Below are 24,171 nucleotides of genomic sequence, written 5' to 3' on the forward strand. Positions count from 1 at the left end.
TGGAGGATTTTGAGAAGCACGCTTTTAAAATTAAGTGAAAAATAAAAGTAGGTACTTAATTGCATTGTATCCAAGTATGAAATTATGCAAATTTTTGGTGGTTTGTTAAAAACTCTAGCAACGCTTAGATATGAATCTCATTGTCAGGTTAATTAAGTGCCTAGTAATAAAATATAAACATTTAAAACCTAAACATTCACATAACTTATCTATCATTTTTTGTCTTCATACGCATAATTAGCGTCTAGATAGTAGATACAAAGCAGCTTCACACACGCTGATCGGCAAAACCATTAGCAGCGATCTAGCCAGCGTAGGATTTAATGGCGAGGGATTATGTTACAGGATCTAATGACGTTAGTACATCGCGTTTTTAATGATGCTTGGAAATGAAGATGAGCCTAAGGCTATGTAATAGTGGTGGCATGGGTGGTGCGCAGGCGGCGCGAGCGAGCGCAATGTGCGCGCGCGACCTTTTGCGCGTAATTACTGGGCGCGTGCGGCCGCGCGCCTCAGTCTGCGCTGCTGCAGTGCGCACACGCACCGTTCGATACCCGCTACCCGCCGTCTGCCTACATATATGGAAACAGCTACTTTACAACACACTCGCCCTTTGATTAGCATTTTTTGTGTTTGATTTTAATCATGCTAGTTAACAAAGTGTTTTATTATACGCAGTTTCATTGTTGCGGTAAACTGTCATTACATGTGCTAATCAAGTAGCAAAGTTTTTTTTTCTTTTCAAATATATAATGAAATATTCCACATTGTCTAATGCAAGACATAATCAGAACATACTATCCCGTATCCTACCCAAATAGCTTTCTTCCTCTTTTCATATAAATAGACTAGCCTTACCAGTATAGACGCTATTACTTGCAATGTCATGAACAAATTTGAATAATTTCATATTGAGCTTTTCTAAAAGATACGATACTAAAACTACCACTGCCACTTATATTACTTGTATAAACATTTCGACACTTCTGGTTCTTGAAATGTGTACACAAGATATTTTAATTATTCTTTTTCCAATTACCTCTTCAATTACTTATGCGTCATAAACGAAATGACTCTCACTTATACCAAAATCGATTTCAGTTTTCAAAAACAACTATTAAGTGATATCCAATATCGATACCTATTATTACCGAGTAAAGTGGGCAGAAAAATCGAGATACGCACTCGAAATAGCCACTGTGCAAAGGAAACGGTCTTATCCACAGATTAATGGCGGCAATTAAATCGGTTCACTCCAGCGGCGGTCCGCTTCGGTCCAAAAGCTCGTTTTTTGCAACGCAACCGTCTTCTAGACTGTACTTAATGAAAATCAATGGTTCTGCAACCTGTAGGTAGTCGCAAAATGATCACTTTAATACTTGATGCACGGTAAACATGTCTTGATATGCGTTTAATAAACGTTTGCCATCCAACTACGAGTCCACACGCATTTTTTCATATTGGTGCGATGGTAAAATGGTTATCTAAGGAAAATTAGAAAAATCCTGAAAACTCTTAGGTACTTACTGGAGTTAACCGTGGTGAAAAGAAGACATTGTATAGGTGTTTGGATTGAAAAGTAGTTACTGTTTTCACGTTTGACATAACAGATTTGAAGCTTTTAGGGGAATAAGATAGCTTGGCAAGCTTATTTTCATTTCCTCAGTATTTAAGTTTCATTTGTTTAAAATAAAATTGAGTTAATACAAAAATAACAATAGAAATACAAAACACCGTTACCTGTTGACCGTTTTATTATAATTATCGAAGAGCGAGAGTGGATACACACTTACTTACGGAATGAATTATAGTGAGCCGCTTCTCAGATTGGAATCAATTAACTGGAGGCGACGCGCTCCCGGTCCCGGCGCGGCCTTCGCGCCACCTGCCCGCGCCAGCTCCCCGCCGCGCGCCACCAGTCCATCCTGACCTCCCACGGCCCGCGAAGCCTTTCCAACGCCGGCCACGACCACGCAACTACTGGAGACCCAACAGCTCTCACTATCTGGTCACGCGCTGTACTTATCAAAGGCGCGTGATTGCCCATTCATTATCCGCCTGCAAAATCGCGGCACCTTTGGCGGTTAATTGCGCTAACCCAATTTTTTTGTATCCGAATTTTCAAGTCGTCGCTCGGGATACCACATTGCGAATTTATTTCGATTGTAGTGCGTATGAATAAAATATTGTCGTTAAATGCAAATTATCCTTTGTAGGCTCGGTGCCGACATGTTTTAGTTGATGGTCTCACTAAAGGATGGCTTATATTTTGGTAACCTTTAAAACTTTATTGATTCGAGAGTACAACCTCTCCGTTGTTGATATTTTTGATTGCATGCAATAATTGCGTTTAAAGTCTGAATCTTATTATGCAGGTGAGTCGCGCCGTCGTATATCTGAGCCCGAAGGACGTAAAAGCATGATTTACCAACAGTAGTTAAAACACTCATTAAGCGGACATGAGCGGCGACCGCAGCCGCCGCCGCGGGGCACGCGTTAACTCGCCCAGACATCTTCACTGAACGCTTGCGAGCCGCCCAAACCAGACAGATCGTTGCCAGCACAAATAAACCTGAACACAGACAATAATTTAGTATTTTATGGAACATGTTGCTAACTGGAAATGGTTTTCTCTTAATTCATTTTATTTTTTAACCAGTTATAGCTTACCTGCGACCCTATTCGAAAACTCTCAAAAATTTATATTTTTTTTTAACACAAATCTTAAATTAGTACTAAGTATTATTTTTCTATAACTCCCATAATGTTATTGAAACGAAAATCATCAATAACTAACATACCTAATAAATAATCATAGTTTCAGTGTAGCATAAACAAATATTCCCCACCTAACGTAATACAAGTTGGTTTTTAAACTCACTGAAAGTTTCGTTATTTTTCTGTATTAAAAGAGATTTCTTTGATATTGAATTTATAAACAAAGGTTGACATTAAATAATACTATGTTTAACCCTAGCATAATTAAAATAAAAATAGCTGACCAGGAATGTCAGTGTACGTGAAATGTGAAAACAAGACATTTATACATATTAAGGTCTAGAGCTGGCCTAAAGCCCCAACAAATCCAAGTATGGTCAATCGTTATAAAAACATAACACGAGGTCTTCATGCACCTTTCCAATCAATTACCAATAAATAGCGTATAAGATAGGCTAGAGGACGACCGCGGCGACGAATTCCGCGCTTCACTGCCTGAAGCGTGCGCCTACTTTTTGCAATGGCAGGTGCAAGCGCATATGCTATTAAATTGTCAAAGAATACACGTACGCATGCCTGTGTACGCCTCTGATAGCTTCCAATAATCAAAAGCCAAGTGAATACTCGTATTCTTTTGAAAACCGTAAACGCGACTGTGAGCACCACGCACACGCAAGCTCCCGATCGCGCCCAGCAGCTCACCGCAAGACTTAACTCCTGGAAGTATATTTAATAATTTATTAATAAAAGCTATAAAATATGAATATCTCAAACTGAGTTTTTGTCGAGGACTGTGCTAGTCATTACACAATTACACACGCAGTAATCGCAAACCGCAACATAGCAGCAGGGAGCGGCCTCGGCGCGGGAACATGTGCTCACTCAATATGGGAGCGAGGAGCGTAAGAATGATCGCAATTAGCGGAGAAGAGCTGTTTTTCGTCGTAATGAGCGGGCGTGGCGCGTCCGCACACAATGCGCAGCTTTGTGCGCATGCGCGGGGCATGCTATTGCGTACGCTCGCCAAGCTTTTACGGTTTCAGACGCCCGCCATATGACTTGCCGCGCTGTAGCCTCCAACTGCTGAGAATGCAAGTTGATATTGCGCGTAGCGGGTGCTTAGGCGATATACTGTTATACTGATTTTCATTAGATGGGATTCCCTTCTAGAGTTACGTTTCGAACACATGGGATATGACAGATAATCGTTTTTTTTTGTGTATAACATCATGATATTGTTATTGACTGTCAAAGTCAACTAAGATAAATGTGTTAAAAATGTAACATTCATAAACAAAAAAGTTTATCTTAGTTGACGCCAATTACGAACACGTAAAAAAACATATGTATTTTAAGCAAAACGGATCATTTTTATCTTAAAACAACCATGTTACCCATCCGGAGTAAACATTACAAAGATCACTAAAAAAATTACTACATTAATGTAAAGGCTTATTAATTAAGTATTATTTACACGTAATGAGCATGACATGCATGTAAATATACAGAAACATCCAAAAGGAATTTAGCTCCAGTCTTTCAAACAAGAGTTATTTCACAGCTACGCTCTTTTGACATATTCTGTTGTCGCGCTTCTAAGCTACGCGGCATTCTCAAGATGTTTCAGGGTATAAAATAGTATAAATCCATTAGACTGTTTTAATACGATCAGTTCTTTTTTTATTACTAAGTACCTCTTGAAATTCTTTATGTTAGGTTGTAAAGATTAGTAAGGTTTTGTGATAATCGGAATTTCGTTAAACATAAAAAAATCTAGGTTTTTATTTTATTCAGGTATTTTATTAATATCTGGCCATTCTTCACGCGCAGTGCAGCAGTGTAAGCAGAACCTACATGTAGAATCTATTTATGTAGGTCATTTGGTACGTGATAGGTCTTGTTTTGGAACACCATTAAACACTAGTTGCTGGAACACCTGCGGTATTCCGTTATTTTAAACTTCGATAACATTTATGTAGGATAAAGAAGTTCAATAACTATGAGATAGAGTTTTACTACTTGTAGTTAAAGAAAGAACAGCTTGTGAGAGTGTTTCGATGGCAATTAAATTAAAAAGTTGTTAAATTTTATACTTATATTTTACTTACGTAGTTTTGTAAACAGAGAATACATTTTTTTGAAATCATAAAACAAAACTATGAGACTTATGCGCGTAAAAGTTGTCTTGTCGTTAAACCATTAAATTGATTAATACGTAAGCATGGCTTCTAAAAGGCTTCTAAAAGTTGCACCTTATCATTCAAACAAGAATTAAATTAAATAATACACGGACCCAAGTACTAGTGTTTAATAATACTGTTTCTGACTGATGCGGCTAATACATAGAGAAAGTGCCCACACATACACGCGACAAAGCTCCGTGGATCGTTGGATGACGCACGGCACGCGCGGCCGATTCAATAAATCCGTTAAAGGCACATGGCGCGGCGCGGGCGCAGCTCGCGTGCTGAATCTTGTCTTAAGCAGTAAGGGTGCTGTTTAGACGCGACAATAGTCGATTACTTTCATCGATGTTTTTTATCGCGTTGGTTTTTTCAAATGTTTAGCGTTAATTCTATCAAACATTAAAGAGTCATGACTGTTGTGTACAGAACTATGATCAGCTGACTTTCGCTGCAGATAAGTAGTTTTTAAGATGTAAGTCCTTCGATTTTCATAGTGTTACGGTTTTTGTGGTCGAAAATAATATTTTTAAGAAACCAATGCAAACACTCCATACAAACATTGATAGCTAGGTATTCATTATACCTAAACAGTTAATAATTAACATAACATATTTCAAAATAGTAGGCTTAGAGAACAAATCTGCAGTTATTAAATGAGAGACCTAGTGAAGTATGGAGCCTTCTTTATCGATATCTAAGTAGGAACAGTGTGCGCATCCCTATGCCGCAGACACCTGCCACCCGCACCCCTACACTATATTTTATTCCACTTAATCGTCCTTTCCGTTATATTACCTGTTTTTTATACATACTTAAAGCAAATATTCTCGTTTCTATAAAAGCAACAATGTCTGATCGTCCTATTAACTATAATAGACACTTTTAATTGAGAATCTATAAAAGGTTTCGCGAACTGTTGGCCGTATAAGGGATAAGCATTCATCATGGAAGCCGTGGCTCTCATCTGCCCAATTAATAAAAGTTGACTGTAAGGAATGGCGTACGGCGACAGCGTCAGCCGCCTGCGCCTGCGCCGCCCGCCGCCGCCCGCGCCGCCCCGCGACCGGTTCTGCGCGCCTGCAGCTGAAACACACGTATCTACCCTTCAACTGTTTTATTTTGATTTACTTATCTATCAACCATGTACTCGCATACTTTATGAACGTGTTTAAGGATTTGCATGGTTTTTATCTACATGCATCTCCGCACACAACTACCTACCTGTCCACTTGTAGCTTTCGATTTTTTTCGATAAGCTTAAATCTTATGTTAATAAAAGATACCTTTACTAAGTTTATATATTTATCCGTACAAAATGTATTACAGTCTTGGATATTTAACTACTAGCAACTGAATACGTACAAGTTGGAAAGCGCATAAATACTAACAAGAAACATTTGTTACCGTTACTGTTAGCAACGAAATCCAGGAAACAAAAATGTCGACCCTCCAACCATGAATGAGTACTTAAAACTTATCTTAAGTTCAATCATGATATCTCAAACCCGGCTTCATTAATTCTCCAGAAATCGAAAAGGAAGATTTAATATTAAAATCGAATTTCGAACAAAGGGAGAAAACAAAAACACATACGGTAAAAAAGAAGGATAAAAAGTAGCGCGGGCGCGTGCCGGGGCGACATGTGCACGCGCCGAGGATCCGCGCTAACGGGCCGTGACGCGCGCCCCCGCGCACCGCGCCGCGCCCCCGCGCACCCCGACACGCGCTCGCCGTTATGTTTACAGGGCCCATCGCACCCCCTCCCTGTGGCGCGCTGCATGCGCCCCCTCCGCGCCTGCACTCGCTGAAGCACTTCCCCCACCTGAAACCTTACAGTTTCCTTCGTAACACAACACGTAGTAACCAAAGCAGATTAGCCGCCTAATTGAATTGCCCGAGATTGTTATTACAATCGTTTAATCGGGTGAAAATGCTATCATTTAAGAACTACGTAACAGTGTGCTCTGACACTTTTTATAAGGATTTTATACGATTTTAAAAAGATAACTATTATGATATGATGTAAGTTTCTGACTGCATACACGCATAAGATTGAGGAGCAAATCCAAGAGTAATAAAATAAAAATCAATAAAATAAACAAGAGCACCTTCACTGATTTTATCTGATCCTATTCATTAGATAAGATTACAAAACAAAGACAGTAAAATATGTAGGTAAGTTACAAAGAAACTTCAATCGCTTAATTTGGTTGATCAATGAAAGTATTCTATATATAGAATCAACTTTAAAAGTTATTTCAATTTCATTAATTACTTATAACTGCACCATTTTGAATATAGGTACCACAGCGCCTTGAACGTGCCAAGATATATCGGTAGCCCATATCTCATATAAGCGCACCTTTCATTTGTCAGGCCATCGGCTATTCATAACATATTTAATCCACACACGATCCACTTAATATTTATTAAAAACCAATATAAAAATGTCATCAAATGTCACACTCTACATCATTAAAAAGATGACTGTCGTAGGTTTCCTATAATATCTTGTTTATGATAGCTAAATAAAGAAAACTCTACAAAGAAACTAGTCGATTTTGGTAGCAAAGTACTCAAACTAATAAACATTATCAATTTAAAATAAACGCAACTACAACATTGTAAATAAACAATATTAGATTGTTACTGTAAAAAGGCTTCTAAGTTAGTATCTAAGCAACGCTCCGCCCAGCTCTAGACGGCGGCCAATAGCGCGCAGTGGGCGGGGCGCGACGCCACGAGAAATCTAAGCTCGAGGATTTAGTCAATCTCAGTCAACATTGTTAAATTAACTAGTTCTTATTTACAAGCAACTGCTTCATACAGAAACATGATAGCTTCTAGGTACATCTGACCCAAGAGCTCGTCTTGGCCCCAGACCGGTCTATTCGCAACTAGCTAACTTTTGCGACTCTTAATACGAGGGTTTTAATGTCACATAGGGAGCAACCGCTTATTTGTGGACATTAATACTTAAAAGCCATTTTTCAGTGCATCCTCTGCGCCGTCAACGTAAACGCAACCAGCAATTAAGTGGTGCATGCGAGGATGCATCGCGAGCCACCTGTCAAGTGCCTGTTTCATCAAATCATTTCTTTATTGCTCAGCCTCCGTCCGACCTCTTTTTTGTTAGCAGAGTTTTGAAAAAAAAAAACGTTATTGTGGATGAGTAGTCGGGTAGGTCGGGGCGCGCGAGCCTTATTTCAGTCAGGTGCCAGGCGCCAAACGCGACGCACCGTAGTCAGTGACGCTTTCCGTTCCTACACAGCCTTACGATTTTCGCGACGTCATATCGTTCGCTGCATTTAATATTAATTTAGTTTTATTTAAAATAAAATGACATTGTATTCATTGTGTATACTGGACTGATTGAATACTTTAATGTCAATATTATCATAGTGTATCGTAGCAGTGAGTGAAATAGATTTTCGTAGCGCTGTAGAAGTCCCGTTAAAGGTAAGGCTATGGTTAATGAAAATGCTTTTTTTTGTATTTTATGCGTTAATTTTAAGGTATTTTACAATTAGATACAGAACTTTAAAAAATAACAGCTTAAAATAAATTGTACTAAATCAAAATGTGTTGATTGATTTTCAAAATTATTGGTCTGTTTTAAACATTTACAAAATATTTTATATGGATCTGGAAGCTGCAATCATCTCGACATAAAAGCGAAAATACTTATTATACTTATATACATATTTTATTAGCTGTGTACACATAGGTACATCTGTCTTACGTCTTTCATCTTTTCTCATTTAAGTAGGTAAGTGCATTTATTTAAACAATTTACCGAAACCATTTTAAAGATTTTATATATAGGTACTTAATCATATTAGAAAATTGTACCGCGAAAAAATACTATAAGCATCCAGTAAAAAGGTTTTTCTTGATAGATTGTTATTTATTTGCAATTAATAATACTTCTTAATAGAAGATGCTAATGACGGCATACAGTACACTATACCCAGTATTATCCCTCCTAAAAGAGAGCTAACGGTGACTCTATTTTATAGACATAGGTACAGAAGATGTCGAGAATCTTCGAGGTTTTACGATAGGGTTTTAAATCCACTGAGGCTTTTCTTGCTATACTGAATATTTTTTTAAGTACTTGAAGCTAAAGCATATTTTTAATATAACTACAAAAAAATGCGAAATCTAGATATGGACCTCCTTCTAAACAATTATTTTGTAAACTAGTAGCTAATGCAAAATGCTCTACATTTATAAGAAATCAACAATAATTTTCACTTGAAGAAAGCGACATTATGTGCATAAAATATGTTATGAAACCTACTTAAAACGTAATTAAAAACAAAGAGTTTTATAAAGCCCAGTTTATTGTTCCGCAATCGGCAAAATCCGAGTCATATGAAATACGGAAGCGAGAACTGCACATAGAAGTCCTACTTTTATTATTTACTCATGTCTATGTTTATACAACAAACAATATAAATTAATACGAACATGTTTTCACGTCTGGAAGGATGCACTGCTATACAAATAATCTGCAAGTCTATATTATTTAGCACTAAACAAATGAGACGACACCAAATTTGTACACGTGTTTCAAACATGTATACCTAGAATAATTTAATATAGGACAAACCGGGCACATGAAACCAGGCGGCAAAATATTATCAGTCTCCAACGCGTTTAATTGGACTTAAAGCACCGACTTGCCGACTGAATAATTTCGATATTATCCTCCGATCGTCGTCTCATCTGCTGCTACCATTGTCATTGTTTGATTTATAGAGATAAAAGTACACACCACCAGAAGAAATAAATATTTAATCGAATCGGTGACAATGAAATGTAATGACGATACTTATATAACTATACCAATATTGTTTCCCACAATACCAGATACGGAAATATCACTACCTATATATTTAGTTGGTGTTTCGTCATTAACACATCTTACACGCAGACTTTGTAGATTAAGAAATAAATTTTGTCAATGACAAATATTTTTAACATCAATAATTTATACACATTTATTTATTTAACAAATCAGTGTTGAGCGTGACACATATACTACGATGGCACAAAAACACTTGTACCAGTTATTGTTGTACATTAACTATAATACTTTTAAAAATCTGTTCAAACAGTTTGAGTTCAATCTCGATTTTGATTAAATCTGTTGCTTTCTTTTCAATATACAACACCTGTCCTTAGCAAACGCGATAGCAAACGAGGCGGCGCACGCTTTACAATTATCTCACAGGTGCCCAGAACTGCAATAGAACTTGCGCAAATAAACTAGTTCTTATTTAAATATCCATAACAAATTAGCGGTGATTGATTTTCTTAACATTTGCTCAAGTTCCCACTCTACCTCAAGAAAAAACTAGGTGGCAGTCGTCGCGCGGTAGGTAATTGCTACTCGCGATCTAATAAATAAAGACTTGCTTTATTGAAACAAGAAATTGCAACGCACAACCCTCGCGTTAGCCAACTCGTTAGCCAATTAGTAGTAATAGCACGAATCAATTGCTTTGCATTTGTAAGACAAGAAAATGAAATTGCCCCTCAGTGGATAACACGAATGTGATCGATATCTACATGAACACTATTTGTTAATGAACAGAATTTGTTTTGAACATTATTGTAATTGGGAAATTTGGCAAATCATTGTCCGACATCATTATTTATAATTTACGACGACAAATGTATGTCTCTGCTATATCGGCGGGCTCCTCCAGTTTAATTCCTAATGGAAGCGCAGTGGAATAGTGTTGTGACACGCGGACATCCATTCTGTAAATATGTAATGTGTGTTAGTCTAATGAAGATTGTTTTACTGGACACGTGCATTATTAATGCGCGTACGCAGCGGGCGCCGGCCGCGGTCGCGACCACTTTCATTATTCTGATTCTTCATTTGCTTGATTGAGCTTTTAATACGATTCGCTGTCAACAAACAAGCGGTTGGATTAATCAGCACGCCTGTCAACAAATACGTACCGTACGTAGTCGGATGGACACTAATGACGTCGGTCACGTAAAACAAAGATGATATCGCAATTTTTGAATTGATCAGAGTCGACCGTAAAATCTTGATAGCTGCAGCACTGACCAATATATTGAGTAGCCTTTGTGTGTTCATTTTGAAAATGTTTTAACGCTTGCGGGTTCTTCTACGAAGTAAGTTGTTATTATAATATCATCGTCGATCTGATTACTTAGATTCCAGGTCTACAGGTAAAGACTTAAGATTAGAGTTTTTTAATAGTTAATTAATTAAAGTAGTATTTTTTAATAAAATTAAATTTGTTTAATACATGATAAGAACAACACAATTCCACGGGATACCATAAGCCCGAAAATACAAAAAAAAACTGCACCAGAAGAATCGGTTCAACAAAAATTTAATGTAAGCAAAAATCCTGCTATGCTATGATTTATTCGTGGGTATTAAAATGTAAATTATAGATTAAGTTAATTGCAAAACATCGAGATGTACAGAAAACCTAAAGTTCCCACGGGAAAGCAGAATGGTCGCAAACCGATCGATCGATAAGCCCCGTACTAGTTAATGACAATTCAAAAGCTCAGTTGGTCCGTTTATTGGATGCAAAAATGTGCTTGATAGTTAATAATTATGATGCAGGTTATTGTCAGCAAATCCAATTACCTATTCTTTATTAATATATGTGGTATTATTTATTTAGCTGGTCAAACATCTTGTTATCGAGTCGAAGTAATGTCTCATCATACATTCTTAGAAGATTGTTCTCAATATATATATATCATACATTTAGGGAACTTGTCCAAAAATAACTTTTCTACAGCTTTCCAACAACCATAGAAAAATGGTGATACTGGGGTAGGTTAAAGCGAATAGTAAAAAGATCCTTTCCTTTTTTAGAGGCAAATTTATCTGGGTAAGACCGGGTATTATGAGGTATTCCCTAATAATCATAATTGTTATTTTCCTATTGTCCAGGATGTCTCGGCACGTGCTGCTGTCCCGGCTGGCGGAGCAGTTCCAGCCATCCTCCCCGCCGCCCCCCGCGCACCGGTATCCCTCCCCGGAAGGCAGCCTCTCCCCCCGCACACCGCCATCCCCTCGATCCCCCCCGCGCTCTCCTGACTCTCTTTCTTACCAGAGACTGGATTTACTTCAGCTCGGCGACATCGAAATAGCGGGGAGAGCTCTTAAACAGTACGCTAGAGCTACCGGTAAGTTCTTTAAAGTGATAAAACTTGATAAAAGCATAACCTATAAACTTAAAATATTAGAGAAGTTTCATCACTCGCGTATTAATAAGATTTGAAGTTACAACGCTTGAACCTTACGGTGCAAAAGTTACGGTACATAATTGAGCATGGTTTGTTTGGTCCAGAACTGGGCGCTCTGATGTACTGCAGCGGGCTGGGCGCGCTGTACGGCGGCGCGGGCGTGTGGCCGCTGCTGATGCCGCGAGCCTCAGCGCAGTTCGCGCGCCCGCCGCTCGACCACGCCAGGCACACGCCGCCCAGAGATGGTAACTAAACCGTTCCTTCAATTATCATTATATTAAACCCTGTTTATATTACTTTTGTGTTTAAAAAACTGAGAGTTACTTAGACAAAATATCATACTGAAGCGAAGCGTAGACAGAAGAACTCTCCTAAGTACCTACTGATATAGTATCAATCACACGTTAGGAATTAAAGTTAAAAGTTTCCTAACTGAAACCATTACACAAATATATGAATGTTCCTTAATTATAAGTAAGCCAGAATCATAATCCATGAAATAAATTGAACAATGTTACAGTTAGACTACAACTTTTACCTTGTTTATTGTTGAATTTTCTAGAACAATACCCAATAATACATTGACATTTCTAGAAAATGACGATAAATAAAATGTGAATATTTGAAAGTATCTAGAATTACAATGACCTACATAATCTGCAATTACTATAAGTCAAATGTGGATTAAATCAAAGTCTGACGAATTAATGTTTTTTAATACGTTATCATTGCATGATGAAATCTTAGAATTCAAACGAACAGCGTAAGTAAATCAACTCGCGCTGAAAGTGTTTACGTGTTTAAGAATTCTTAAAATGGTAATTAGATACGTTAGCGGCATTACAAAACATCGGTTCGCCTCGGCCTCCTTACGCGGCTTCTCCTGAATAATACTCATTAGAATAGCTATCAGTGTAAGGCACCGATTAATAACTCGAGGCGCTGATACGTCGTCGTTTACATGTCGTTTACCTCCGCCAATGGCACAAACTTGCTTGTTTCCTACACTCCAAGGAAAAGCCACTAAGTACATGCGCCAGCGCAGCTCATTGTCGCCAAACGAAATTATTTAAGTATTCTAATTGTTCCTTATCCGCTGGTACCGGTTGCGACAACCTCGCAGATAACACGAACCGGGGAAAGAACCTCAATAAGTACTTGATTTTTATTTACTCGTGACTAATGTATTAACGAAATTCACTTTAATTGCTGGCGATAAACCAATTTTTTCAAGATTATAGGAATAATGAAGCGAGTGTTTTGTATGTTATCGGGTTTAATTAAATGCGTATGGAAATGTAAGTTTATTATTAAAATGTTATCTTATTGCTAATTTATAAGTAGAAAGTGAAACACTGATAGTAATTACATACTTACCTATTTTGAAGAAAACTATACCTTTTACCTACCTGGGGGGCCTACTAGCTTCACTCTTCTTCACCGAATTGTTGTTTTTATTATTTTTATTATAGGTAGTAGTAGGCCCCTAATAATAATCAATTTTAAAACACCAGAGAATTAACATTCACCGGACATCATAATATCCTACATCTATTTGAGTTTTAGTCTCGGAAATGCAACCTGTCTAAACGGACGAGTGCTAGGGAAACGAAAGTCTGATGTATTGAAGCATTACATTATAGAGCAAACATTGATGTAACAGTCGGCAAACAGTGTCGCACCTGTACAGATTTCATAAGTCACTCGACAGACGACCGATTTGACTCGTCCGACTTTAAATTTCCTTTTATAACCGTGAAGAACAGTCGGAGAGAAATTGACGCCGCCGGCGGTACCTATTACAGCTGTTTGTTGACACAGTATTGCAATACATCTTTATTTCCTTTTACCTACACACCCACCTATTTCATTGTTACCGACATAATCGATTTCAAACGTGAACCTTTTACAATTTCAGTCAGTTATTGGAATGCTTTTTAAGATATGTTATTTTGTCAACAGATGACGAAGAAGAGCTTCCTCTTAATTTATCAACCAAGAACCGTCAAATTTGGTCCCCTGGTAGTGCTTGTGAACGCGAGAAGGTTGAGATCGGCGAGGAGTCTCCGAGCCCGAAGTGGGAGCCCGAGGACTCGGACGTGCCTCTTGAGTTGGTGAAGCGATGCCGCAGCAACCCGGACGAGGCAGAGCGCCCGCCCAGTGCGGAGCCGCGCCGGTGTCCCTCGGCACCCGCTCACCATAACTACCCCATCAAAACCCCGCAAACAGGAGAACTCAACTTCTCTCTACTCCTCAAAAGCGAAAACAGAAACGAAAAATCATTCCAAGTAAGTGTTTAAAAGTCCGCCATAAAATTCTCAATCCAGTCCCGATAGCCACCTATATCCTTTAACGAGTCCAGAATAACTGTACAATTTCCGTTCAAAATGCTTTAAAATAGCAAACCAGTATCCGTTTTAGTCTCTTTAACAAATCAAATAGCAAAAACTGCCCCTGTCTTAATAAGTAGTCGCGTATCGGAACGGGTCGCGCGTCCCCCGCACGCGGCTCGCACTCACGCTGCTGACTCGTCTTCTCGCCATTTTTGTGCTTTTCGTTTTTTCTACTTGCCGCCGTTATAAAAATTCGCATCGGTTTTAATCAAAATTCCAACTTTTAATATCACGGCGCGGCAGTTTATAATTGGACGAATAATTACCTTGTGTCATACGACGATAAATATGTTGTACGATATACTGACGATTCGTTTTTCCACTATTTCTGAGACTTATGATGTACCTACATATTCATGAATATTGAAAAGACGCAAGTATATTGGAAAAACAATTAAGTGATCGGGTACTAAATGTTGAAAATTGATCTGATTACCGTAAAGAGTTGGAAGCAAAAAGTCATTAACACTCGGCCAACCGATCTCATTGATAAAAATAAACTTTTGATATTTCACTTCAATTAAGTTAATCGATATAATTAATATGACTACCAATATTTTTATTGTTTTTATTACTAATTACGTACTTTTTTCCAAAATTACATTAATAATGTGTAATAAATAATATTTTGAAACAAAACTATTATAATGGCTGCAAATTAGTCTGAAACAAAGGCGTCGGGCTGCGACACAGCAGGCGCGTGCGCGCCACGCGCCGCTCACTCTACACGCGTGTCCTTCTGATCCACTTACATGTGCTATAAAAGATAATTCTATTATACAGTCAGAATCTAAAAAACTCTTACAATATGAATGAAATCAAGGTGACATTCTACGTAAAGTACTAATTAGTAATAGTTCTATCTTTAAAAAGCTGTATTGGAATTTCATGCCAGTCCCCACCATTCGAATGACATTTAAAATGGCTAGTATCGACTATTCGTAAGCACCTGTAAATGGTTAGCGTAAATAAAAACGTTTTGACTTTATTATATCGGTAACCCGTTTGCTTGATTTCTAGAACTCGAGTTCTTTATTTTAAAAGTTTAATTCATTTAGCTTCGTTAAGCTTGTTTGATAAACCTTTACTGCAAAACCGTTTTAGTACATATCATATAATGTTGTACAGTATGTACTTAGTTGCAATTTAATTTATCTATATCTACACGCAATTACGAATTTGAAAACGGTTTCAAATTCTGCTGAATTTATTTGTCACGGTATATTCATAACGTACTCCTTTTTCTGTTTATATTATAGACTTATGAGTTTATCTTCTAATCGCAATCGTAAGAGTATTTTTGTGATAAAATAAATGATTGGTACTCATATTTTACTATAACTATTAAATATGTCCGCAACCGATATACCTTTCTCGTAATGATAATAAGTTTCCGTTAAGATATGTAAGAGTCCTTCATTTTATTGTGGCCTCTCGTGGGTCCGCGGCAGGTTTCACTGGGCCGTTAAATATAAAAAGCCAGTTTCGTAAAAAACGACACTAGATTTTTTAAATTCAAACAGCTATCATAAAAAATCACCTCTCTACGTGGTACAAGCCGATAACCATATGTGGACGGTCACACCCTAGCACCTGTGTTGTTTATAAGAGAGTGCATCGATTGTATAAAAAGGCGACCAAAAAAGTAGCGGTTTTTGTGAGGCGTGAGGCGGTGCAGCTGCCTGGCCAACTGTCACAGGGCCCGCTACGCGGATTTGTGCCATGGATTATCATGCCGCATACTTAACGACTAACCACCCGACTAATAGCCATACCACATACTTTTCCCGTTCATGCATTTTATATCAGCCGATAAATAGCAACGAGGATAGCTGGTTTCCTCCAGTGACTCAGAGCTTAGATTATAGTCGGGCTCATCTCAAACCCATTGGCATTCCCATGATAAGAAATTGCTGACCTAAAGCATAATTCAAATTATGTGATCTACGATATTATTAGACCCTTTTCTTCAGGCTTGTTTTAAAAAAATTACTTGAACTGAATCTGCTCTCTAAGTAAAAAAATATATCCATAACGTCCTTCTCCAAAACAACGCATATCTAACGTTCCTAATCTGTGTGTCATGTAAATAAACTAAGTTAGTAACGAAATTATTCCATTGCATACCGAAAACATCTGATTAAATACATGTAAAATAGAGTCTCAGCAAGTTCTTGGTTGAAAATCTTTTGTCTCCCACACAAAACTGAGCACAATACATGTTGCCTGTTTGACTATCAAGCTTTATTAGAAATTAAAAATGAATGTTCAAAGTTCTAAGAACTAAGTACTCGCCTCTTTTAAACTGAATACATTTGAAAATAAGAACTACCTTGCTCCAAATAGGTATGTACATTCAACATGAAATTGAAACCAATTCCTTTGCCGTATTTTAAACAAGTAAAAAAAGAATCAACTTTAATTATTTACACGTCCTTATTTAGATGTTCCGTGTAATTAGACATCAACGTGAAAATTCGTATAATAACCGGTTAATAGCGACTAATTACTAGGCAATGAAAAATATCGTAGCTACACCGTACTAGATGGGAAATCAAAGAAAAGTGTAGAAAGGGGTAGAGCCCTGTTATTAGTTTATTACTGGCTGTCACCGTACACGTAAAGGTGATGGACGTTGTCCAGGCCAGCTTTATAATTATATCTAGTGCTGTACTTTGTTATATTTAACCGATTTCTTAGCAATCGTCGCAATGTGCGGCCCGATCATTCTGATATATTGCAATGTTCTTTACGCGTCAATCAATAGCGGGTAAGGATAGTGTTTAACGGCAACGATTTCAGTCAGAAGTATCAATTGATTATAGTTCTATAGTTTTAAAAGAGGGTTCATTAGATAATATATAACATGTTTTTTTGTCCGTGCAGTGCAAGCAATGCGGCAAATGTTTCAAGCGTTCGAGCACGCTGTCGACTCACCTGCTGATCCACTCGGACACAAGGCCGTACCCGTGCCAGTACTGCGGGAAACGATTCCACCAAAAGTCCGACATGAAGAAACATACCTACATCCACACAGGTTTGTACAATTTTCTTTTTTCCCTAATTAGGCTCGAATATCCCAAATTTTCAATGTGAAGTATCGGGCCGGGTTCATTGGCCGTATTCGTAACATGTTTTTGTTTCGAAGCCAGGCTAGTACGTTTAAATGGTAATAAACTTCCTCCTTTTGAAAATGCAATAAACTCTCAAGAAAAACTTAGACTTCCACATTTTCAAATTGTTTATATCAGTTCTAAGATTTAACAATAACAAGTCATTCAAAAACTGTCCCATCGGTCCTTCAGATGATGTAAGCCACAGCCAACGTACAACAAACGGATTGTTATTTGCAGAATGTCGTTATATTAGCGCTCATATAAAAACAGCTGCTGATTCTCTTGACATAAATTCTTAAGCTCCTTTTACGATACCCACGGGAAGGCTTATTTAATAATGTCGTCGAAAAGAAGTGGAATATGTATTGGAAATACTTAATACACAATCAGATTTACTGTAATTTTCTTTCTAAATTGTCGGCAATTAAGTCTTTTGATTTTAGTAGTCATCTCCTTATATTTTTATTGATTCTAATAGATTATAGCCTACAGTATACAATCAGATTTATAAATGTGTCACTAGAATTTAATTTATAACAGAATAGACGTAGAATTGTATTTTTAAGCTTAACTGAAAAAATCTGATTTTGAGGGCGTATGCCACATGAAATCACAAATCTATAATATACTGCGCCGCATCAGGAAAGAAATAAAAATGACTAAACATCCTTTGAAGTTAAAACTTTTCTAAAACATTTTCTGATTCGTTTTGTAAGTCGATGCATTTCCAAAGTGCGCATAATAGTCCGTATCACAAAAACTATGGTATATTAAACACTCAAGGACTAGCAAACACTTTCAGCCTCTGTTTAACAAACGCATATGCACTTGTATTTGTCGTTTGTCGACTTGCCATTGTGCCACAGATAGCAAATTGACAATCGTCTCACGAATCCAAGTGTTTCAAATTAAAACCTGACCTCGTATTTCATTTGTCTTTATTCTGAACAAATATTCTTAAGTCTATTGAAACAATAATCATTATCAAATCTTTATATTAAAATAAGTGTTTTTAACGCAAAATCTTTCATATATTTTAACATAAAGGGAATGAGATTAAAATTTAAAAAAACTATTAAACACAATCGAGTCCTTTCGGAGTATAATTTTCTTTTTCGTGAAGAAACTGTTGGATTTAACACTTCATATTACCGGCCCCAGTGTGAAACTCAAATTATTGTGACAACTGTTTCATGTTTCACGTAACTTTAAGTGTCAACGCTTCCCCCGCTCATTACAAGGCCTTACGTAGCCCTGTTATTTCATTTGAAACTTTGATTGCTAACTTAACATGGACAACGATAAAGAGTTATTTGTTTTGATGATAGGTGTCGATTTACTTTTCATTACTGAATTACTTTCTTAGAATTCAAAGCGTTTTAGCGTTATTTCATAACTGTTGTATTTAATGTTTGTGAAATAGTCTTACGAAGATCTTCTTTGAAGATATCAAACACATCTCAGACCTCATGAATGCAGTTTCATTACAGCTATAACACAGGATTTAAGTCGGATGCACCGCAAAATATGTTATAGCAAGTTTTATTGCGATAAAGAAACTCGATATCATTATTTCAGTCTTCATCGTCATTATTTCAATCGTGTCGTCCTTTATAAGAATGTGTATCATTACCAAGTAGCTGTTAATTTATTTATTCACATAAAATTTTACTTTCTCAATTAGTCGCCTGCGATATCCACGTACGTTCGTGTCGAGCGTGTAATGATAGGTAATCTCCAACGATTGCCCTTTTAATCGGAATGACAGTAAACAGCTGCTGAAGACGTTATCCGACATTATCCTCGTCGATTTATTAAGCTGTATAAGTACATGATATACTGTTATAACCGCCGCGTAGGTTAGGCTGCCCACACCGCGATGAAACAAGTTCATTAATGGAAAAACATACCCACATTCGCCCAATAAAAGCAATCACGAGGCACTTCACAGACGATACCTTGAGTATTGAATATTTTAAAGCTATGCAATTACGTTTTCGACGGCAAATCGTAGCCTGTCCGCGTGTTAATGAATTTACAATAAGCAAAAAACGCGGTGTTTGAGCTGCGGCTGGAAGCGGCGCACTTCGGTCGCGCGTCACCCGGCCCGACGCGGCGACGACGGCGCGGCGGCGGCGGTGGCGCGCCTTGCCCTCTGTCTATTGTTCGATAAACTCTACAATATAATCAGTCAGTCAAATTTACACTGATTAGTAGGAAAATCAACTTATAGTTATAAACAAACGTGTGAATGAATATAACAGAAATAAACAATAAAATACTTAAAACTGTCAGTATGAAAATAAAAGTCGCATAAGTTTTTCAATGGTCCGACTACTTCCAGTAACCACATCGAGACGAATTATAGTAGCTAAAAAATGTGGCGGACATATTTGTCTTGGCCGGAGACATCTCGTCACGTCCCTGCCCTGTTCCGAATGATTTACAGCGGCCTTACATGGTGCTCGTCCTCCCGATAAATGCCTCATCATCAATATTCCAAAATGCGGCTCGGCCTGCAATTAGCCGCGCAGCCTTCACAAGCCTTCACGTGCACACGATCACGGCACAAACAAAAAGTCAACTTAAATCCTGTTCTATCTATAAAATGACATTTGCATTTTTTGCCATAATATATTCGTAAACTATCTTTAAAGATTTTGATGTCAGGTAAAATTACGTATTGGCTTTCTTATAATAAAAAGAAATGAACTGCAAACAGGATTTACCAAAATCTTTCGTGTAACAAAATGTAATAAATGTTTTCGTTTGGGAATTTTACTAATTTTGTTGGAACCTGTAAATGCCAGCATTGCCAGCGCCTTTTTATATGAAAACGTAAATTATTATTATCAAAACTTTTTTTTAAAAGACGATAATCAATTTTATATCCACAATAGTTCTAGTTAAAATATTGAATATCAATTAAAAAGGTCTCTCTCTGTCCTTAAACCTTTAGGTTGTAAAGTTTCACGACGACACGTAAGCGTTGTGACGAGGTGGAGCGTACAAGCGATTACCGGTAAAGTTGATAAATACCGGTGTAGGTACAAGGCGGCGTTGCATATTAAATCAGTTCGGAAACCTAACCGTGAATAATAAATAGTCGATGATATGACAAGTATTGGCCCACTTACACAAGCTTTAATTACTTCACGAAGTGATAGATAATGTATTTAAGTGGTTTATGAATTAGGAAATCGACATTACGTTACGTAATTCTTATTTAACAGTATTCGATTTTGTATAATTATATCACGGATTTACGATATGGATTTATATTTTCAGGTATAATTTTATAAGTTTTTTTTAGATTAATTTTCTTCTCCCAAAGTTAAAACATATTGAAACGTTAATTGGAAGTTTCACAAACGAAATCTTCTTAGGCCCAAATTAAATCATTCTAAATGTATGTTCATTTGTTTTAGGTGAGAAACCTCACAAATGCGTGGTGTGCTCGAAGGCGTTCAGCCAGAGTTCGAATTTGATAACGCATATGCGCAAGCACACTGGTTACAAGCCCTTCTCGTGCGGACTGTGCGACAAGGCTTTCCAGCGCAAGGTGGACTTGCGGCGTCACCGCGACTCCCAGCACTCTGACGCCGCAGAGCCAGCCCTGCAGGCCCCGCACCGCTACAGGTTCTACGGCGACGAGCCCCCGCCGCCACTAGCACCCCTCATCACCAACTAAACCAATCATCCAGTCATCACAACACATGTAATAAACACGGTTTTCAACTCTCACTATTCGTACCTTTCCCAATTGTAAATTTATTCAAGAGACGATAGAGATGATATTTTTCAGTGTAGAGTTTAAGAAGTTATTGCGGATTTTGAGAGTGATGTCTAGTAATTCTACTAATCATAGTCTGTCGTAATGTAATTGTAATTATGAAGCTTTTCAGATATGTCAGAAGGTTGTAGCGAGTTGTCATTGTAAATAAAATTATTGTTACCTTTTAGTGCCTTAGGGAAAGCCTGTGAAATGTGTTGTTACTAACTTAACTAAGTTCAAAAAATAAGTAATTTGATATTGTGTATATTTTAGCATAATTTAAAAACTGGAATGTCCGTCCATACTACAGTGATAAATTAAAATAGATTGATAAGACCTGTCATGTACCAGCGTGTGTTTGACAGTACCCAGTAGTAAATAATTCGTAGTCTAATACATACCAAAGTAAAGTGTCTTATTTAGTCGAGTGTGAAACGCTTTATTTATTTAGACTAGTACTAAATGAGCGTCATATAATTTAGTTTATTTATTCAGTAACGTTTGCCTACACTATACGTATCGCGATGACAGATATTTATCGATTTTATCGTGGGCATTATAATGAATTACATTTTATGTTTGAATTTGTTTACCACTTAGCAATACCTTTTATGTGTATTAATAAGCCCGTATGTTATTGACCCTTTTTTTCTTTGAACAGTGACCTGTAATTCTAAGTGTATAATGTAATACAGCCTTATTAATTGAGAACCATAGAAAGTATCTTAATTAAAAGCCACAATAATTTAAAACTCATAAGAGAAATTCATATGTTACCGCATATTATTCTGTTACCAAGTATTTTAGGCCTCTTTTAACAAGTATATAACAGTAAAATCGATTTTTGCTTTTACATTTGTGAGTTTATGTTGTAATTATTCTTATGCAGAATGAGGCCTACATAGCTACCTAATTTACAAAATCGTAATTAACTGTTTGTACAACACCTACCATAATAATGACGCTTTTTAATCAGTCTTATTTCATACAATTAATGTATTGTATATTTTGTCATAATGCATTTACTTTAGCAATAAGTTGTTTTATAATTATTGAGAAACATAGGAGTAGTTCTTAAGAGGCTATACCTACCTAATTTATTTATGAGACTGCACTAAAATTGTAACCCGGACACTATTTGATTTGTGAGGAGATACGGTCTGTGAGTGTTATTATGTCAATGTAATTGAGTGGAATATTACGCTATTGTAAAAATCTGATGTACCTTATTATGTTTAGATAGGTATACACTCGAGTTTCTTTAGTGCAAGTGACGACTGACGTTGTTACGAGAACGTTAACGGCTAGAACACCAAAGAGAGTACAACGGTCTTCTCTGACTGTTTGTCTACCTTACGAGTCGCCCCGTGACTGCGTAGTGCGCGACGCCGCCGTTGCCGCGTCGGCACGACTAGATTAAGAACTTACCTTTGTATAATACCAAATTTTCATTTGATTGCGGTCAAACCGTTATGCTAACTTTAAATGTTTTGGACACCTTTTTAATATTGTCATCACCCATTTGCTTAAAGTGAAATCGTCAGTCAGTTTTTATAAGTTTGATTTTAAGTTGTAATTTATTAAGGCCAGTTCAATATAAATATTTATGAAATATATTATGATTATTTTATTTTTTCCTCCGTTCTCAGATAGCAGTACAATAACTTAAATACCTACGCATCGCTGTAAGATTAAAAGAACCAAAGAGTAGATAGTAAAACAACTATTTCTGGCATCATTTTTACTCTACAACGCGCTACCTTCAGCCATCTATTTAACTTTGCTAATAAAATACTAGAGAGAAGGAATAAGAAAGAAGTCGCTGTTTATAAATTCTAAAGCACATCTATCCATTGATGCTATTTTCATCAATGGATAGATGTGTGTCTTAAACAAATATATCACCTTTCTGAAACCGCTTTTCATGAAAACGTAAATTTTGTAAATGACTTCGAAAAAGTATCCAAAAAGGAGGCAAACATAAAAGAATATTTTTTTTGGATCTACTAATACATACGAATCTCATCAATTAAAAAGAAAGCTCTACATATAAATGGATATATCATTTTACTTGATCGCAATATAACACAACGAACATGTTAGGGCGATACCTTCATACCTCGGCTTCTGTTACACAAACATACCAACACCGCCATGTTCACAATCAATTACTAGACATGAAATGGACAACTCATTCTGAATTAATCGTGTTTATCAATTCGCTTCGTGGTGCTATGTACTAAGGAAATCAAAATAACGACGGTCGCGTGATACCTATCAATTCACTTGTAGATGTGGCACTCAAAGAATTTTGTTATTTCGTCGAATTCAATTATTTTAATAGCTTTATTAATGTCAGTGACAATGTAGAGGTTGGAAATGAGTCTACTATGTGTTATATGGAACTACTTAGTCGTTCATCGTTCATTTTGTTTTGTTTGGGTACTATAGACGTTTGTAGCATAACTTTGAATAAACCTTTCTGAGAACTTGAAGATTTTATTTCCAACTGGTACTTTTAGAGACGTAGAGCTCATTCATTTCTTTCTCCAGAATTTAGTTTTTATAAGCTCATGCACCACAGGATAGTGAAGTAGTTCGTGGTTTTATTAACTATCAGAAATTCAGAATATAGAATATAGCTCTTAAATTGTGTTCAAATTTTTATAGATGCTACGACATATAAAATAACCTGATTCTTCAAATAGTCATATTGAAATACATTC

General features: G+C 37.0%; 2 protein-coding genes across 3 annotated transcripts; one reads left to right on the forward strand and one right to left on the reverse strand.

The window, feature by feature from the left end:
* Positions 1–1,547: 1,547 nt before the first annotated feature.
* On the reverse strand, positions 1,548–7,578 carry LOC113493460. Of its 2 annotated transcripts, XM_026871456.1 has the most exons (4): positions 7,180–7,578; positions 3,289–3,435; positions 2,429–2,572; positions 1,548–2,058 (listed from the first exon to the last, which is right to left on the reverse strand). In XM_026871456.1, the coding sequence occupies exons 1-4, from the start codon at positions 7,247–7,249 to the stop codon at positions 2,051–2,053; spliced, it is 369 nt and encodes a 122-aa protein (XP_026727257.1). In that variant the 5' UTR covers positions 7,250–7,578; the 3' UTR covers positions 1,548–2,050. The 2 variants fall into 2 exon arrangements, 1 of the variants encoding a protein (XP_026727257.1); XR_003400566.1 differs by having other exon boundaries at positions 1,548–2,572; positions 7,267–7,578.
* Positions 7,579–8,073: 495 nt separating this feature from the next.
* On the forward strand, positions 8,074–23,061 carry LOC113493461 (fez family zinc finger protein erm-like). Its single transcript, XM_026871457.1, has 6 exons — positions 8,074–8,363; positions 11,866–12,101; positions 12,266–12,406; positions 14,124–14,449; positions 17,441–17,591; positions 21,099–23,061. Exons 2-6 carry the CDS (start codon positions 11,867–11,869, stop codon positions 21,359–21,361), a joined length of 1,116 nt encoding a protein of 371 aa, XP_026727258.1. The 5' UTR covers positions 8,074–8,363; position 11,866; the 3' UTR covers positions 21,362–23,061.
* Positions 23,062–24,171: the final 1,110 nt, after the last annotated feature.

Source organism: Trichoplusia ni, chromosome 4, assembly GCF_003590095.1.
Source record: "Trichoplusia ni isolate ovarian cell line Hi5 chromosome 4, tn1, whole genome shotgun sequence".
In the NCBI taxonomy this organism is placed as follows: domain Eukaryota; kingdom Metazoa; phylum Arthropoda; class Insecta; order Lepidoptera; family Noctuidae; genus Trichoplusia; species Trichoplusia ni.

Excerpts from the sequence above, each read along its gene's own strand:
- LOC113493460 (XM_026871456.1), bottom strand. The coding sequence starts at position 7,249 with ATGGGCTACCGATATATCTTGGCACGTTCAAGGCGCTGTGGTACCTAT. Across the intron at positions 3,436-7,179 it reads TCAAAATGGTGCAGTTATAA|GAGTTAAGTCTTGCGGTGAG; the intron begins GTAATTAATGAA and ends ATATACTTCCAG. Across the intron at positions 2,573-3,288 it reads AGAGGCGTACACAGGCATGC|GTTTATTTGTGCTGGCAACG; the intron begins GTACGTGTATTC and ends GTCTGTGTTCAG.
- LOC113493461 (XM_026871457.1), top strand. The coding sequence starts at position 11,867 with ATGTCTCGGCACGTGCTGCTGTCCCGGCTGGCGGAGCAGTTCCAGCCA. Across the intron at positions 12,407-14,123 it reads GCACACGCCGCCCAGAGATG|ATGACGAAGAAGAGCTTCCT; the intron begins GTAACTAAACCG and ends TTTTGTCAACAG. Across the intron at positions 17,592-21,098 it reads ACATACCTACATCCACACAG|GTGAGAAACCTCACAAATGC; the intron begins GTTTGTACAATT and ends CATTTGTTTTAG.